Source organism: Psammomys obesus, unplaced genomic scaffold (genome assembly GCF_907164565.1).
Source record: "Psammomys obesus unplaced genomic scaffold, mPsaObe1.curated_primary_1811, whole genome shotgun sequence".
Classification (NCBI taxonomy): domain Eukaryota; kingdom Metazoa; phylum Chordata; class Mammalia; order Rodentia; family Muridae; genus Psammomys; species Psammomys obesus.
The window spans coordinates 20,475-39,924 of record NW_026595323.1 but is presented as its reverse complement, the minus strand read 5'-3'; the positions used below and the strand labels follow the sequence as shown (position 1 = coordinate 39,924).

At 46.2% G+C, this 19,450-nt stretch overlaps 1 protein-coding gene across 1 annotated transcript in view; it reads left to right on the top strand.

Annotated features, from left to right (window-relative positions):
* Positions 1 to 815: 815 nt before the first annotated feature.
* LOC129685697 (protein phosphatase 1H-like) overlaps positions 816 to 19,450 on the top strand; it is a gene marked incomplete at its 3' end in the record, with an annotated part of 31,617 nt that continues 12,982 nt past the window's right edge. The window contains exons 1-5 of the mRNA XM_055619205.1: positions 816 to 873; positions 1,066 to 1,164; positions 6,689 to 6,713; positions 10,312 to 10,375; positions 14,740 to 14,847. Coding sequence (XP_055475180.1) covers positions 816 to 873; positions 1,066 to 1,164; positions 6,689 to 6,713; positions 10,312 to 10,375; positions 14,740 to 14,847 — 354 coding nt within the window. The remainder of the gene's footprint in view (positions 874 to 1,065; positions 1,165 to 6,688; positions 6,714 to 10,311; positions 10,376 to 14,739; positions 14,848 to 19,450) is intronic.

Sequence of the window (19,450 nt, the reverse complement as noted above, 5' to 3'; positions counted from 1 at the left end):
CCCACATTGCTTTTTCCAGGAAGATCTAAAAAGAGCCGGGATGGGGGATGGGGCCAGGCCAGTCATAGGAGAGTCATGATAAATTCCAGTATTGCTTAATTGGGGTACTGCCAAGCTCTGCTCCCACTGCCATTTAGGCTTCTAGCCTGGGGTGGTGTTTCTTTCTGGGCCTTGTGGGATGCTAGCCACTGTTAAGTAGGGAGGTAGCAGTGAGGACCTGGGATCAGGACGCTTCTTCCATCACCATCCATCCAAGCACACTCAACCTGGTGAAGAGTGACTGTGCTGTGAAGAAAAGAGGCCATCTGTGGCTTCATCCTCCCTCCTGGAGAGGCAGTGGGCTTCCACCTAAGACAAGTCTCCCCTTAGATTGCTGTTTAGATCTTAAGTATCCTATTGGGGCCAGAGCTTGTTTGGATAAAGGTGCATGCTGGCTTGTGTGTCATTGGTTGAAAGCAGAATGGACTTAAGTCGGGGTGGTTTGGTTGCTTAGCAAGATGGTGCCCACATGGGTTGCCTCTGGTGGCCAGTTGCTTAACTCCATGTCTATCTTGAGGAGAGAATGAGGTTCCCATGACCTTAACGGTCCCAGTTCATGCTTCATTAGCAGGTTAGCTTTCATAAAGGGCATAGTAGCATGTAGTCCTTGCAACTAATCCTATCAAGTATCCAGTTGAAGAAGCAAATTCAGGCATTTCGGGGACTTTCCCCAAGTTCATGAAGCCAGTCCACGTGAGGACTGCAACATGCCTTCCAAACCACTGTCTCCGAGCCTGCTGTTGTAGTTTGCCACAGTGGCCTCTGCCAGGAGGGAAATGCGTCCAGGAAGAAAGATCCTCAAGGGAAGACAGACGCCCAAGGCAGTGTCGAGAGGTTAGTGGAAGAATGTGACTCAGTGGTGTGTGTCGCTGGAGCTCACCGGGAGGCTGTCCAGACTAAGCCATGCCCAAAGGGAAACCGTCCTTCAGTCCCTTAGAAGGGATCGTGTTCCTTTTAACTGACGTGGAAGTCCTGCTGAGGAAATCATCTTGGGGATGAGAGCCATTATTCTACTCCTCTTTTCAGAGAAAGAGGAAATGGAGACCGTGGAAGTCCTCTGCGTGGATAATGTCCAGTGTGAGCTCTGCGCCATGAACGAAGAAGTCACAGCGGCGGGCCGGGGAGGTAGCTCAGTTGTAGAGTTTGTGCTATGCAAGCATGAAGACCCAAGTTCAATCCCTGAAACCTCTGTTTTAATCCCAGAGCTAATGAGGCAGAGGTGGGTACCCTAGGGCTGGCTGGCTAGGCAGCTGGATCACCTGGTAAACCTCAAAGGTGATTGACCCCCTGGGGAGTGACAGGATGTCCTCTGCCCTCCACACACAAGCACCCACACCTATGCACCCTCTGCTCCTCCCTACTCACATCAGTGTATGGGAAGGAATCCCCAAAGACTTTTTGACCTTCTCCTCCCCCACTTCCACCTCCCTCCTTCCCCTTCCTGCTTTCCCCTCCCTCATCTGTCTAGTCTGTCTGTTTGGAATTTTACTTCTCTTAAAGCCCTTGCTGTAGCCATTCTCTTGGCTCTGCCCCTGAGTAGACGACTAAAGATAGACATCACAGTGCATATCTTAAGAGTCTTCCTCAAGTGGGAAGCATACCTTTAAACCAGGTTAACGTAGAATATCATATAGGTCAGGTTTTTTTAAAGATTTGTTAATTTATTATTTTACACAGTATTCTGCCTGCATGTACACCTACATGACGAAGGAGGCACTAGTTCTCACTATAGATGGTTATGAGCTACCACGTGGTTGCTGGGAATTGAACTCAGGACCTTTGGTAGAACAGCCAGTGCTCTTAACCTCTGAGCCACCTCTCCAGCCAATGTATGTCAGTTAATATAAGCTGAAGTTACTGTGGTGTCTTGGCAACACCATGCAGTGTGTGGAACTGTGGTTTTTAAAAACAACCATCCCAAAGGATACATAGGAATTACTTGAAGAAAGTAGTCATTTGGAGAATCGTTAATGGCTTTTTAATTATGTTGTAACTATCTATCTGTGTGTGTATGTGTGTGTGTGTGTGTAATAAAAAGAGTACCTAGAATTTCAATATAAAGAGGTAAACAAAAGCCCTACTGATAAGAACTCAGCTCTGACTTTTAGCTGGGAAAAAAGTCTGCTGAAGGCAATACTAAGACACTGGCATGTCATTTTAGAGGTAGACACACCTCCACTCATTGACTCACATGCTTAGCTAGCATCTGAGTGCTGCCCACTGTACGTCTGCCTGCATGCACTCTTACAGGTGTGAAGAGCAGAACCTGACACAGAAGTTGCTGTCATAGAACTAATGACCGAAATGGAGGCAGAACATACACAGTGAACTAATTCACAGGTTCATTTCAGACCTACCAAGTACATGCTGTGAATGGTAGGTAGCATGAAGCCGGCGGGCAGCAGGAAGCTCTATGCTTTCAGTGGCCAGAGGAGGCATTTCCCTATTGGATTAAAGGAAGATCTAGAGCACTGGTTTTCAACCTGTGGGTTGCCACGCCTTTGAGAGGGTCATATATCAGATTTCCTGCATGTCAGATGTTTATATTACAGTTCATAAAAGGAGCAAAATTACAGTTATGAAGAAGTGAAGTGATATAATATAATAGTTTTGTGGTTGGGGGTCACCACAGCATGAGGAACTGTATTGAAGGGTCGCAGCGTGAGGAAGGCTGAGAACCGCTGGTCTAAGGGCAGTGCAGCCAAAGGACAGGGAACAGAGTTCCGTGTTGTTAAAGAAACAACCATCAGAAAGGCATAGCAGAAACGAAGAAAGCATCCTGGGTTGTCAATGCCCAATCAGGAAGGGCTTCACAGACACTTATGTAAGATGAAGGTAAGCCAGGGGTTAGAGTGGGGGTGGGGAGCTAAGCTGAGGTGTGATGCTCAGGGATTTGTTAGAGGCCACCCAACCAGGATAAAACTTTGGAGGTTTTTCTGATGAAAATGACAAAAGTGACCCAGGAATCGGATGTGTTCTTGGTGAAGGGATCTATTTCTGTGGCTACACAGAGATGCCTTGAGTTCAAGTGTTCCGGAAGGGTCCTCAGCTGCAAGGATTGGCACAGAACCTGCCGAGCCACAGGAAAAGGATGAAGACCTCGCCCCTGAGACTGTGAACTCAGAGGAAATACAGGGAAGTCCTTGGCTTCTGTTCTGAAAGGGAAACTAGAAGAGGAAGGCATGCAAAGCTCTGCTTGGGGCTGGTGGACCATATTGGTTTGCTTATTTGGTCAAGAGCTTATTAGGCACCCGTTATATCTTGGGGTTCCAGCAATGTTACAGCTACCCAACCAAAAATGCCCATTCGTACAGAACTCATCGAATTGTAGGAGAGCCGTAGAAAAGAAAGGCATTGTGCGTCGCTCTGACTGAATGCCTGACAGCAACACAAGAGAGGGGAAGACTTGATTACTTCATGGTTTCAAGATGGTTGCCATCCGTCATAGCAGGGAAGGCAGGGCAGAGTAGCTCAGTTCATTGCAGGAGCGTGTGGTAGCAGCTGTTCACATGGCTGTCACTGAGGAAGCAGAGAGCAGATAGAACTGGGGCCTTGGCAAAGGCTCAGCCCTTGTGACTTATCTCCTGTAGCTAACGGTCCCACATTCTAAACCATCCATAGCCCCCAGAATAGTGCCACCATGACCCGAAGGAGCAGAATAGTCCAGATCTGTACTATAACACAGAGTAAGGGAAAGAATTCTGTTAGGTGGTAGACGATATTCCATGGAGAAAAATAACAAGGTCAGGGGATTGAGGGAGGGAAGCAATTTTTGCAAGGCTATTGGATTACTTTATGGTATTGTGGGAAGAAGCCATTGGAGGGCCTGACAGGGCAGTGGCAAGATCTGACAGAATAACTACACTGATTGCTCTAAAAACAGGGTAAGTGTGGGACAAAGCTGAACAGTTTCAACACCCTTGCCGCCCTGAGCCTAGAGACATTGTCCTGGCAATATTGCCTCTGTCCTTGATTGTTGCGTGGAGGTATATTGAGCCGGTTACCATCATATGGTTAAGAGACGACGGTCCATTGTACTGTGATGGTAGGAAGGTGACAAAAGTGACTGTGATTTGTAATTTATTTTGACGGTAGGGGTAAAAATATTTAGCCTCATGTTGATAGAACATTCAGTTCTTGTTCTACACATTTTTCTACACAGAGGGTGAAGAATTCTAGGCTGCTGGCAAAAAGTATCAAAATATCTGAACAGAATTACAAAGAAACATAGCTAAAAGTAGTTAGAAGGAGAGTAGGACCACAGAAGGAAGCCGCTGATGAGCCAAGCCAGGGGAGGGGGTTCACAGAAGGAAGCCGCTGATGAGCGGAGCGGGGGTGGAGGCTCAGAAGTGAGTCTCAGAGATGAACGGTGTTCTGGGTGTAACACCCCCCTGGACCAGGGTGCTCATGAGAACAGAGAACCATGTTCATCACAAAAGGTCAGAAGTAAAACCAGGATTTCTCTGAAATTGCTGGAGAATCCATCAGGAGTAGAAGTGGAAAAGCAAGCTGAACCTAGGCTGACGTCATGGTGGGGAAAGGCCCTAAGAGACAGGTGTGAGGACAGATGGGTAGCTGAATGGGGCAGTGTAGAAACTCCATCTAGAAAAGTGGGACCAAAGAGGGGAACCGTAAGTATATCTCTTGCCTTTAGAGTAAGAGGAACTGGGGGAGCAGCAGCAGTTGGGGACAGAATCAGAGGGTGCCACCTTGAGTTCACTGGAACATGAACTCAGTCTTTGCTCATCATCTTTCCTTTTGGGGCAGGATGTCAGACTGATAGATGTGGCACTATAATGGGTTGCTTGGCCTTTTAAAGATGCTCATCATTTTGTAGCTCTTTGGCCAAGCAACCCATTATAGTGCCACATCTATCAGTCTGACATCCTGCCCCAAAAGGAAAGATGATGAGCAAAGACTGAGTTCATGTTCCAGTGAACTCAAGGTGGCACTATAATGGGTTGCTTGGCCTTTTAAAGATGCTCATCATTTTGTAGCTCTTTGGCCAAGAGGGACAAACAAAGGGAGTTTAAGGTTGCTTTCTGTGCAGCCTGAGAACTAGCTCAGAGAGTCCCAAGCCACAATGAGACTTTGCCTGGATGAGTGCTTTCTCAAGCACTGCTTACTCGGTTGTAGTTCTGAGTCCCTTAAACATTAATCTCATTGTTCATCCTCCGCTGTGGAGTCCACCTTTACTCTCTTCCAGCTACCAGGTTTCACTCACTTGCCTCCCCACTGAATGTTTGCATTCAGAAGGACACGGAGGGGCTGGAGAGATGGTTCGGTGGCTGAGAACAAAAGCTGCTCTTCAGAGGTCCTGAGTTCAATTCCCAGTGACCACATGGTGTCTCACAACCTTCCATAATGGGGTCCACTGACCTCTTCTGGAGTGCAGGTGTACATGCAGTACTCATATGCATAAAATGCATAGATAATAAACCTTTAAAAGAAAAAGAAATTAAGCCAGGTGTGATAGCACATGCTTTTAATCCTAGTACTCTGGAGAGAGAGACAGGTAGATCTCTGTGAGTTAGAGGCCAGCCTTGTCTACATAGCAAATTCTAGGATAACCAGAGCTATATAGTGAGACCCTGTCTGAAAACAAAACAATCTTTCTCACTGGTTTAGAACAGGAGATTAGAGTTAGCAAGGTAAAATTAATAAGGGCAATGGAATCTTTGTTCATAGTAAGCTAGCCATTGTCCCAATGAACTACAGGAGATCTTTTTTAGATCTTTTTCTTGTGGACTGGGGCCTGTTTTGATGGCAGGGAGGGAGTGGGGGAGGGGTTGTTGTTTGTTTGAATTCATTCACGGTCTCAATCTCTGTCCATAAAGCCTTCACAGGCATATATATACACAGTGCAAATATTTCATTAATCTCTTAAGAACAAGGCCCAAATCAAAAGGATAATTTCATTCTTAATTAGACCAATCTCAAGTGCTTTCATTTAAGTGCCAAACTTTGAGGACACAGATGGACCAGGAAGCCCACAGAGGGTCCTTGCCACAGTCTGGAATGTTTGACTAACAAAAGTGTTGAGTAATTGGTGGTATGAGTAGGAATATATGATCCCCACGGTCCTGTGAAACATAGGTGAAAGATTAGGGAAGAGGAAGGTGAAATAGCTCATTCCGGATGTCCTCAGAGCTCTCCAACATGGAAGGTTGTTTGAGATTTTGTTTTGTTTTTGAGACAGGGTCTCTGTATGTAGCCCTGGCTGTCCTGAAACTCAATATGTAGACCAAGCTAGCCTTGCAGTTACAGAGATCTATCTGCTCCTGCCTGCGGATTGCTGGGATTAAAGGAGTTTGCCACCATGCCTGACCTGCTTAAATTTATCTGAGGGTAATGCCTCTAAGGTAGGGAAAGCCAACAGCAATGCGTTCATTTTGCATCTCATGAATATTCATAAAGGTGTCGACCCAGTGTAAGAATGATCTAAGAGTCTTTCATATGCCCTTTAGTTTTGCTGTCTATAATCTCTGCTCAGTTATATTATTATACAGCCCATGGGAGTAATCTGATGGCTTAAACAGAATTTTCCAAATCTTAGAATTTGGAATAAGGGAATTAGTCCTATGGCCATGTGTTCTTGGTTATAACAGCAGATGCAGACAACCTCATCGTCTTCTTCTTGCTCCTCTAGCCTCTGAAGCCCCCAGCCCCTCCAGGTGAGGAAGAGGGGAGCCGTGGACAAACTGGAAGCATGAATGCAATAGTCTGAATGAGGGTGCTGAAGGACTACACTAGGCCTTGGGAGTGGGCCAGACCAGGAGGAGGCACTTACTTACCTGCCCAGCAGGTCTGAGGTTTCTGTCCTCTGAAAGGCAGGGATGAGTGGCCTTTTATGGCCACAGATGAAGTGGCCAGGGATCAGACACAAGTGTGAGGATGGTAACTTCCCCTATTTGCCCCACCCCCTTCCTCCCTGCAGATTTCAGTGGTTGCCAGGCAATGGGTTTATTCTCTTGACACTCAAAAAGTGTTCTGCCCTCACTTGCCAGAAGTTATCTTTTCCTCATCAAGCGTTTGCTGGCTACCTACTCAGAGTGGTCTCATTTCAGGCTCACTGGCCAGAAGGTTAGCGCCAATGGCCTCCTTCTTTGGCGTGTTTTTTGGTATAGGGGCATTCACTTAATGTGTGACACCTCTGGAAAGTAAGTTAATCTCCCTGACCCTGTTTCCCCATCTGTAAGATGGAGTCTCCAAAAGTGTTTTAGAAACCATACATAACTATCAAGTTTAGTATCTATCCCAGAAAATTATATCTGCTGGAATTATTCTTAGCCCTAAATCTATATAGACTCCCGTATGGTTTCTATTTTTTTAATTCTTGAAAGTTTTTGTGTTTGTTGTTTGGTTTTTGCTGCTGAGATTCAAACCCAGGCATCACTCATGCTGAGTGTGCACTTTCCCGCTAAGCAACACCTCTAGTCCCAAGTATTTATGTTATTAGTCAAGATTTTCTGTTCGTACAGGGAAGTCCACTTACATAATGAACTCCTCTCGGTACCCAGAAAGAATGAGTGGGAGAAAGTGTTGTTGCGTGTTCTCTCAGTACAGTGATTACCCTTGTTTGTCGCTGGAGGAGGAAGGGTTTGTGTTTTACTGAAAACCAACACCAGTGAGAACAGAATAACTCCCTCTTTTCCCAAGGTCATCATATGTGTTCTTATTCATTTTGAAATAGGGTCTCTTGAAGCCTAGGCTGGCTGGGGATACACTACGTTTCCAAGGACGGCCTTACTCTCCCTTTGAACTTCTGTCCCCTCCCGCCTCCCAGCTGGCTGCTGGCACTGCAGCTGTGCTTCAGGGCTTCATGCAATCTCCCTACCAACTGAGCTACCTCCCTAGTCCTTATTTCTATGTTGATTTCTTTGTTCTAAGGGTGAATTAATAAGTCAAAATAGAACATGAAATATTGAAGTTGCTTTGGTATGGGAGTAGCAACTCCAAAGGCAGTGTGTCTGTCTTTCTGAGCTGTGTAACATAGATTTTTGTCCTCTCTGTCCTGAGAGGACGTGACAGCCTGAGCTTAATGGTGGAGTAAGAACAATTTTCTCTCTGCCTTCCCAAGCTGGTTGAGTCTCATAGCTGATCCCTACAGAGTACTGTCCTGTCCTTAAGTCTAGATCTGTTGCCCTCTGCCTCCTTTCCAGTTCCAAACTCCTATGCTGGCTTCTCCAGGCTGGCCATTCCCTGCGTGTGGCTCTTAACCACATCGCCTCTCTAAGACTGTCTTCTCACCCACACAGCATCTTGAATGTCTGCTCATGCTCATTTGAGAGCCATTTTCAGCCCATTTCCTTCCCCTCCTTGAATCCATGCAGTCTCCTCTCAATAGCCAAACTGCTGAGAAAGTTATTGCTTAACTCAGCTCCAGTACAAGCTTGCTGACACTTGCTCTACGAAAGAGTCAAATATGGCTGTATATCAAGATACTGGGAAGATTTAAAAACAGAACACCTGATGCCCAAGTCTCTCCCGGAGACTCTGCTTTCATTGCTCCGTGATGTTGGCTGGGACTCAGGATGTCATAAAGCCCTTGCAGGTGGTTCATTATATAGCCAAAGTTGAGAACCACTCGACATAGTTGGTCCCTAAGCCGGAGCTAGATTCTAATAATAGCTTTATTTGTTCACCCAAGTGGCTCGTGTACCACAGTGTTTAAAATGGTTCATGTGAGTATGTTAAACACCAAAGTGGCTAATTTGATAGGCTTAAGGGAAGGAAATACTATGGTTCCTTTACTGAAAATTTGATTTCTGGGTTCCTCTGGGCTCACATGCAGAAGCCTTTATGAGCACTGAATGCAGCAGTGCTGAGTGTATGCTGCTCTCTGTACACCATTGTTGACTTGCTCGATTGATGAGGGTACTGAGGTCCAGAGAAGACATGCACTTACTCCATGCTAAACTTGAACCTGAGTGGATTTGATGGCAAAAATATCACCCATTCTCTACCCATTTGAAGGTGTGTGCAAATGGTTTCTTGGGCAACAGGGCATACTTGCTTTTCACCTTGAGGATTCATGCTTTAAAACAAAACAAAACAAAAACCCTTAATTTTTAGAATAGCATACTGCGGATGAGTTCCATCATGGCATGTTTATCAGGTGTTGTCATACTTTATTCCTAATGCTTTTTAATTCAGGTTGCACTCTTTTATATATCAAGAGCATCCATTAATTTGATTTTACCTTCACTTTCTAATTGCCTGAAGTATAGGTCTCAGAAGCCATTTGATAAACAGGTTTCTCCATGCATTCTATACCTCTCCTGCCCTATTTGTACTTCTTCCTAGTAACTTTATGACCTTTCTGATTAAGGAAGTCCTGAAGCTCCCAGCACACACTCATTCCGGACTGGTGACTAAGTACTAATATCCACCCATTTTGCAGAAAAGGGAAGTGTTACACCAAAAATTAACTGCTGCTAAACACTAGTAAAAGCTGCCCTTAATTGGGTCCTTAATTAGCAGGGGCAATGCGCTGAGCCCCTTGTACCATGTGGATCATCCTCACCTCATAGATGAGGAAGGCAGAAGCAGAGAAGTAGATCTGCTTTGGCCAAGGGACACAGCTGCTAACTGGCTATGATGTTTGCCTGCTTGTTTTATAACTTGTTTATGGGTAGAATTGGGACTCATGGCTTCATTTGCTGGCAGTGACATCTCGACAGCCATGTCTGGCGTAATCCCGTAAAGCAGATTTCTGTGTGGCGAACGCCCTCTGAGAGCTCTTGTGAAACAGTTTTCTGCCAGCCTTGACTCTCATCCTAAGGTCAGATAGTGCTGCATCATCTACCCACAATCATCCCAATAGAAGATGTTTGATGTAAGCGGCCCCTGAAGGTGAGAGCTGGCTGTGGGAGGAGTTGCACACTCCATTTACCCCTGAGCACCGCCGTTTATCACAATTGCAGACTACAAGAAGAGCCCAGTGGCTGGATCACCTCGCTATCTATCGAAAAGCGGAAAAGGAGAAAAGGCGCTAGGAGCAGAATTCCATCTCCCCTCTCCTTAATGATAAGCTTCTTTCTCCTTTTTAAGAATACAAAGACTTGACATTCCCTGGCTTATCACAGTTCACACACACACACACACTCATTCATACAATTCTGGATGGAGAATGACTATATAAACAAAGAAAGACAATGTGGTGAATGGATGGGATCCCTAGGAAAATGAGGTTCCTAGGAGGCCGTGTCAAGGCAGAGGGTCACTTATTGAGTACAAACCTGTTTTAAAATGTTGTTTATCCCCCTACAGGGCATACAAAACCATTGAGGATGATGACTTGAAGTTTCCCCTTATATATGGAGAAGGCAAGAAGGTAGGCTCAAGTTCTTCCTGGAGTGAGAGGAGGTGCTGTGCTCTGCATAGCCTGTGGCAGGCCGTGTTCTCCACTTAGCAGTTTGGGATTTTATAGCCTTGGCAACTTGAACGAATATCACATCCATCAGTCACCTGTCTGAGGGTCCAGAGAGTGGAAGGCTGTGAGGGGCGTGGGCAAGCACAGAAGATGAAAGTCAGCTTTGTGAAAGTAGCAACCCTTTCCCTGTCTATTTGAGTTATTCTTCACAGGTTTAAACACGACCTCTGCCACATACATCATCTTATTTTATAGCTGACAGGAAGCTCAGAGGCAGGTCAGGCTGGCTGTGTCACCTCTGTTTGGTAAACAAGGCAGCTGGGACTCCAAGATTAGAACAGCCCAGGCAGAACCACACAACAAAGTACAGCACCCAGTGAGGGATGCAGCTTTCTGCTCTCACCCAGTGTTCTTCATCCACCACTGAAATTCTGACGTTACAAACTAGCTTTTCTGCTTGCCCCAACGAAGGGACTCCAGAGCATCATTGCAATTACACTACAGGATCAAGAGCCTGGACTGAGATAGCAGAACCGTCATTGGGTCCGGGTGCCCTAGTCAGAATCAAACGCTGAAAAACACAGCTGAATTCCATTCGGGCTTCTTTTCCCTCGCCCAGGAGGCCCACAACCTGGCTGGTGGCTGGCTGTGGAGAGGGAAAGCAAGGGCAGAATGGCTGGGGGTGAAAGAGACCTCAAGCAGCCATGAGCCATGAGGAAAGACTCTCTGGAGACAGGCTTCAGTGAGACAGCTTGTTTACAGGGAGAACAAAGTCTGCTTAAACATTTAGGGGTGGGTAGGGGCTTTAGGGATGATTGTACATCATTGGCTGGGGCCAGGGTTCTGGGGATGCCTCATTTGCATGAGGACAAATTCCAGGTGCTGCTGGACATGAACTTATAAGGAGAGAGGACGTTTAACTCAGCTATGGGCTATGTGACCTCCTAAAGGGCTCAGGGATAGGGGTGGGAGTAGGGGTGGCGGTGGGGAGGTCCAGGAGTGTGGAGGGGTACAGGGCTATGTGCACTGGGACATGCAGGCTCATGGCAGGGAGGGAGAGGTCCTACTTCTTCGGATCTCAGAATGAGATCCCCAGGGTTTGGACACATCTCAACCCCATTCTTACTCCCGGCCAGCTCCCTCCCCACCCCCCCCCTTCAGCTCCCCGACCCCACAACTGAACTCAAGGAAGACTGTAGCATTGAGATCTGTTAGCTGATTTGGAGGAGGTTGAGAGGCTAGCACAGAGATGACATGAAAGCTCAGAACCTATGCTCAGTTAAACCAGACACCTTTGAATCCTTCTCTTCACACAGCTTACTTCAGTTCAGAGCTAAGAGTTTCAGTTAGAAGCGCACAGTGTGGCCACATGAGCAGGATTGTTTCAAGTGAATGCTTTGTCAGCATTAGATAGTTTTTATCAAGAAGGCATGACTCACAAGAATAGCAACAAGCTCTCCCGATCAGCCCAGGACTGTCTCCCATGCCTTGGTGCATAGTAAGTACCAAGTTCACTGTTCACTTACGGTCACTGGACTCTCCTGGGCAGGAAACTGGACCGCTGTCTTTTTTTAGAAGGTTATCAGCAGTGAGATTGTTGCTTTTATTGCTGTTGTTTACATGTTTTTCTTTTTAAGAATTTCCTACATGTATACAATGAAATAGGATATGGGTCTCTCCCCACCGATTGTCAACACACCCTCTCCTGGCCTCACGCCTTTGATAACCCACTTGAAAGTATCCAGGTAGCCCTGCCCTTATGTTCATGGTGGGAGGCCATCCCCCCCAAGAGCATAAGAGATCTACCACTGGTTACAACTTCAGAAGGGGGTGCTGCTCCCCTCCCATAAGCTCTAATGAGGGGCGGAGCTTGTGCTGGAAGCCACAGCTTCAGCTGAGGTTGAAAGGATTACAGTTAATTGGAAAGTCTGATTCACCAGAGTTTCCTAAAGCATCTCTCTGAGCTCACTGAGGAGGGTGGCCCTGTGGGAAGCAGCTGGCAAGGTCTGCGGTAGCTGTTGCTGTGCAAAGCCACCCTAAGTCTTTCCTCACCCTGGAGGAAGGTGGCACACCATCCCTATCTGAGTTGCCCTGGGTTTCTTGGAGTCCTGAAAGGTTTTTATTTTTTCTTTTCCTCTTTGCAAACTTCTACAGGCATGTCAGTGTGTTTTCACAGTTGCTACTTTCTTCTGAGTGCCCTGTGGGTGACACCTCAATGTGTGGAAACAAGTTCGGTCCCCTCCGATGGCTTTGCTTTCTTTGGTCTGAAACACAGGCTTGTGATTTTCCCAGCCAGACAAGCTGCTGTTGCAAGGAGAAGGCAAAAGGGCCATGGGGGACTTAGAATGTCCCCATTTCAAGCTGACCACTGCTTGGTTAGAACGAGATCTGCCCAGCCCCCCAGCCCAGGAGAGAGGCTCCTGAAGTCTGTCTGGCCACAGGTCCCTGGGCTTCACATCCCAGGTCTATATTTTTATACCCTTTGAATCTGGGCCTTAAATGTGGCACAGGGGCCAGTGAGATGACTCAGTGGATAATGTCACTTACCACCAAGCCTGATGACCTGGGTTTGATCCCTGGGACTCACATGGTGGAAGGGAAGGACTGATTCTTACAGAGTGTCTTCCAATTACACATGACACACACACAGAGAGCATGGTGGCTCAAGTCTGTAATCACAGCTTTCAAAAGACTGAAGCAGGAGGATTGTAGGGAGCTGAAGGCCAGCCTGAGCCTCAGTGTGAAATCCTGTTTCAAGCTGAGTCACAAAAAGTGTCATGGTCTCATTTTGACAGTACTATAGATGCTGTCTGCCTTCTAACTTGAAACTCCCTCAAACCCACAGGGCCTCAGACGGACAAGGATGATGATAGTATGTTGGATTTTGATGTGTTTTTCTTTTGTTTTTTACTTTTATTCATGAGCCGCAATGCTTGTGTGGAAGTCAGGGACAACTTTTGGGGCTCAGATCTTTTCCTCCATTGTGTGGGTTCTGGGAATCAAATTTTTGTTTCCTCTAAATTTACATATTCCATTGTTCATGAGCCTTCCAGAACTGATGCACACTTTATTATATATTAGTTAGATATGTGCCTCTTGCCTCCTTTGCCAAGTTTCTTCATAGTAGAGATGAAGCTTGTATCTCTCCTACATGGTGTGTGCACATAGTAGGTGCTCTAGAAGCTGACTGTGTAGATATTAATGCAATGTGTTAATTCCATAAACCACTAAAAACAAGTTTAGAAAAAGTGTGAGACTACAACCCAGAAGCCTGTGTATAGATGTATTAGTGACTTTTTATTCCTTTCCACCTAGAGGGAATTTGTATGAATATTGAGGCACATCATGGAGTAGCTAAAGACTTATTTACTGTAGCTATAACACTTAAAAGTTGAGATTTGCAAAGGCAGGAACTGCCAAAATGGTATCTTTTGTTATGGCCCCTGATATTGCTAAGGACATAGCTAGTTTACAGCAAAGACTTATAGAGTGAGTGTGTTTGGAAGGATGGATGGAGGGAGGGAGGGAGGGATAGAGGGATGGATGGAGGGATGGTGGGTGGATGGATGGATGGAGGGATAGATGGAGGAATGGTGGGTAGTTGGAGGGAAGGAGGGAGGGAGGGGATGATGGATGGATGGAGGGATAGATGGAGGAATGGTGGGGGGAGGGAGGGAGGGGATGATGGATAGATGGATGGATGAGGGAGGGATAGATGGATGGAGGGATGGATAGAGGGATGGAGGGATAGATGGAGGGGAGGGAGGGAGAGATAGATGGAGGGATGGTGGGTGTATGGAGGGAGAGAGAGATGGAGGGAGGGGATGGAGGGATGGAGAGATAATTGGTGGATGGAGGGAGGGAGGGAGGGAGGGATGGAGGGAGGGATAGATGGATGGAGGGATGGTGGGTGGATGGAGGGAGGGAGGGAGGGGATAGATGGATAGATGGAGGGAGGGAAGGATAGATGGATAGAGGGAGGGATAGATGGATGGAGGGAAGGAGGGAGGGATAGATGGATGGAAGAAGGGATAGATGGATGGAGGGAGGGATGGATGGTGGGTAGATGTTCCTGACTTAGCATGAACTGAAGACACACTGATACACTTAGTCTGTTTCAGCACCCTTCTCTCTGGGCTTTACACAACAAAGCTAGGACAGAGAGCAGCAGCCCAGTCAGCCCTAGTGGTAGTTTGGTGAGCCCCTTCCTTAATGATACTACTCGCTGCCATTAACAGCCAACAGCATGGGAAGGTAGCAAGAGGAACTGGGACAGGATGCTGTTACTGCGTGTGTTTCTGATAACTCTCTGCTTATACTCCTAGGCCCGGGTAATGGCAACTATTGGCGTAACAAGGGGACTTGGGGACCACGACCTGAAGGTTCATGACTCCAACATCTACATAAAACCATTCCTGTCTTCAGCTCCAGAGGTACCATGTGATGTTTTTGTTTATGTTTAGTATGACAAAATATTTTGTGCATTATTCTTTCCCTGACCTTCACCACACATCCACACAGTCGGCAGTGTGGCTTACGTGGACTCACATCTCTCGTGCCACCCTGTTCTCCCTTGACTTCCTGGATTCATACCCTCATCACCTCCTTCAACTACTCCCCCAATTGCCATTCCAGGCCTGCCATTTGATACAGCTTTCTAATCAGATCTTTGTTCCCTGCACAAACCAAGTGAACTCAGTTACTGCACATGACCTTCAGTTTCTCACGCCTGTTTACACCCAGTCCTGCCAAGAATTCCCTGATCCTCATCCACAGCAACTAGTTCTCCCTGTGGTGTAGCTCAAATGTATCGCCTAAGCAGGTGGTTCTCAACCTGTGGATCTTGATCCCTTTTGGCAAACCTCTGTCTCCCAAAATATCTGCATCGTGATTCATAACTAGCAAGATTACAGTTATGAAATAGAAGCGAAAATAATTTTATGGTTGAGAATCACCACAATATGAGGAACTGTATTAAAGAGTCTCAGCATTGGGAAGATTAAGAATGTCCTAAGGGGACATCCTGATTTCTGTCCCTTAAACAGAAGTGTTATTTTTGTCTACTCTTCATACACACAGGGAAGAATTTCTGAGGCATTTCTTCTCAATGTCTTGTAGCTCAGCTATTCACCTATGTACCACCTCTCACTTGGTTTTATTTAACCAGAGAACTTGTGTCATTCAAATGTTGTTTGGCATATTTAAGTTAAAAATATATCTGTCATTTTGTCTGTTAAAATCACGCACTATTTCCTACAATACTGGAAATACTATAAGGTTGTATGTTGGCTTTCATGTGTATTATTTAGAAAAGATTTTTGTTTCCATGTTAAAGAAAAGTGTAATAATAATGAAAATCTAACAGTAGGTGACACGCACGTGTGATCCTAGCTCTTAGGTGGAAGCATGGAGGCCACAGAATGTTCGAGTCAGCCTGGCCTACAGGCAGGCTCTCAGCCAGTCAGGACGACATGGGGAGACTGTCTCAAAGAACAAATGAAGTGGGGCATACTGGTGCCCACCTTTAATGCCAGCACTTGGGAGGCAAAGGCAAGTGGATCTGTCAGTTTGAGGCCAGCCTGGTCTATATAGTTAGTTTCAAGCTAGCAAGACTACATAGTAAGACCCTGTTGGAGAAAAAATAAAAGAACCCAGATGGGCTAATGGTTTAGAGATGGGTTTTTCTTGCACAGTAAGAAGGCTGGACTTTGTTCTGGGGCCACATCTTTGCATTTCTCTGGCTTTTCTCTCAGTGGTTACTGGGTGAAGGCAATTGCTCCAAGCATTTTAGGTTTTCTTTGTTGTTTTTTTTTTTTTGTTTTTTTTGTTGTTTTTTTTTTTTGTTGTTGTTGTTGTTGTTGTATGTTTTTTGAGTTCGCTTTGTTTTTGGTTTGGTTTGGTTTGGTTTTTTCCTTTTCAAAAAATACATTCTCTGAGAATTTCATACATGTACACAATATATTTTAATCACTTATCCTCAATACCCCCAGGTCCTCTTCCTACACTATGTCCCCCTCTTCACTTCATGCCCTCCTCTTTTCTTTCTTTCCATTTTTTCAACTAGTTAATGTTGCCCATATCTGCAGGGGTGCCCATCCACAAGGATGAACAGCATCCTGAAGACCATACCCCTAAAGCAAAACAGCTTTCCCTCTCCCAGCAGCCATCAGCTGCCAAGAGCTCTTCAGGTAAGGGTGGGGCCTCACAGGTTCCTCCCACAATTAAGGAGGAAAAGTGGGGAAACAGGCTCCATCCCTACAGATCCTCACTTCAATCACATTGGTTAAAACAGTGTCACTCTTCTAGCTGCAGAAGAGGTTGGGGGAGAACTTTACTTCTTAATTTCTGTGGCAGAGAAGAGCAAGTCAGACACCATACTTGCTTGTCATACTGTGAAAAACGAACTGAGCTGTTAAAGCCCCGTGTGAATACTGGAAACGTCCAGAATGTGTAACCATAGCCCCAGATGCATGTTCTGCCCAAGAGTAGGCGCTGGGATTAGGGGAAAGTTACATATTGGAGGTGGCAGTTCATTGCATGCTCTACCACTGAGACGCACACGTATGTGGGAGTGATGCGCACATGCGTGTGTGCACACACATACACACACGCGCGCGCGCACACATGCCTAGTGTGGGATGGGGAAGGGAACTTGAGACAGGATCTTGTGTTGCCCAGGTTGGTTTCAAATTCACAGTCCTCCAGTCTTGGCTTCCCAAGCAGCTAAAACTATAGGTGTGACCCTGTACCCTGCTCACTGTAGCTCATTTTCATCATGGGAAATACAAATTCACTCAGAGTAACCCCCAAAAGGGAGGTGTTTATAATTATATGGGAAGGCATACGTCTGGTGTCCACAGAATGACTGTTTGAATAACCAGGCTTTGTGAGAGTGCTCCTGGAATTGACAGCAGAGCCACCTCAACAAAACCTGGGAGAGGAGTTGAGCTCTTCTGGTAGGCGCATTCCTCATGTCCCAGGCAGCCCATCTCCACACCCACACATCTGAGTTGTGGAGAGGAGCTTTGATGTGCCCAACTTTCCTTTTATACAGGACTACAAGTGACGTTCAAGCCTGCTGTTTGCCCTTCACACCATGTGTCCACTCCATTATCCTGCATGGGCACAAACAGCCATCCAGGCCCAGTTCCTGGGCAGAACTCTAAACCAGGATAATTCCTTCTGAGAGTAGCAGAGTTGGATCTGGCCTGGAGATGTCTAGTGAACATTGGGCATATGAAGTTAGCCTAGTAAGAAGTGCGGAGGGGCCACATGCAGAACCTGCAGATGTTTTCTTTCTGAGCTCTCGAAGCAGTCCTGCATAGTAAGGACCTCAACTGGACAGAGTGACCAAAGCCCCCTGGAGTTCCTAATCCCTCCATGCTGGCCGATATTAGGAGCAGGAATTACAGATAAAACTGCTTCTCCCCAGAGGAAAGTAATAAATTCTGAACCCTGAACTCCATTTCCTTTGAACTGCACTGCGTACAGGGTCTGTAAGTGGGCTCATAAAACTGTGTGTTCTCCCTGGGGGTAGGGCTAGGGAGCATTCATCTAGCATGTTAAATGATACCCTCACCTGCCCTTTACAGAAGCCTCCCTGCAGATGCTCAGGAAACACTAATTAAGCATTTTTGCTCTTTCAGGCAGCATTAAAGAATCCTCCTCAGCCTCCCTCCCCATGCACACATGCAGACATGTTTTTATGTCCAGGGCAACGTGGCTCAGGGTGGCTTGAAGGATGGTCACTGCGGTCCAGCTGGATAGAACTTCCAGTTATTGTGCTGTCTTAGCCTGAGAAAACACTCTGAATAGGCTTTCAGAGTAGGAATCTGTGGGGCTGATTGTTGGCTACAGCCGTCACGCTGAGATTAGGTGTCCGAAATGTGTTTCTCCTGTTTTCCCGAAACTTTGTACTTTCAGAAGTCTCCCTGTGCCCCATCCAGCATACTTAGGATTCTACAGGCAGCATCTCCTTCCTAACAGAGCTCTGAGGTCAACACAGTTATTGTACCTATCCTGTACACTGGCCACTGAGACTCAAGAAGATAAGAGAACGCCTCAAGGTTGTACAACTGTCAATTAGCAAACTGGCGCTTCTAACACACACATCTGATTACAGGGTCACTGTGGTGAGAGCTGAGGTCAAGAAATATGTACACTCAGGCTCAGAGTGACTCACCACGCACTGGCTTGAGGGGCTCTGCAAAGGGCGCCTCTGTCGTGAGCACACACAGGATCCCTCAGCTGCCAGGGTTTCTCAGAGAAATACTGTTGGCCTCAGACTCCGCTGAAGATGATGGTGTGGTAGGAAGGGTAATTGGGAACGACAGTAATGGCCTCTGTGTGTACGTAAACCTAGGCCAGACAGAATTGTGTAAAATGTGATTGTGTGCCTACAATTTAGCTTAATGGATATGTAGTGTATATACCAAGATCTCTCGCACAAGATTAAATTTGTTAGACATTCTAAATGTTTCCAGATGGAGGGCCTGCCTCAGCCAGGGCCAGGAGAGGGGGTGGAGGGTACAGTTTGAATTGACTACTGTGGAGGTTAGAACAGAGAGAGAGAGAGAGAAAAAAAAAAAAGATATCCCCCAGCTCATCTCCATTTCTTAAGGCCAAAACCCTTTACTCAAGAGGATGGTGATAAAATCATACTCAAGAGAGAAATGGCTGGGAGGCTTCAGTTGGGGTTCCAGAAAAGCAGGCTAATGTATTTAAGCCATCTAATGAAGAATCACAGACTCCCTCCCCACAGGCAAGCACCCGCCCACACTCTCTGCGACCTCCTCTGAATACTTCCCTGCTGTGCTTTGACTCTGCCAAGCATGGATCTTTATTTCACATTTGGGTTCTAAATTTCAAATCCAGTTTACTCTGGTAGTTTTAAGGCTGGAGCTGGGGGGAGAAGGTGAAGAAATGTGATTTAATTCTAAGAAAAAAAGGCTCAAAAACCTTCTTGGAAATTACCATGGTTCCCATTCATCATTGTAGCTCCTAATTTGATTTGATGAATTAAATATAAATAAATCA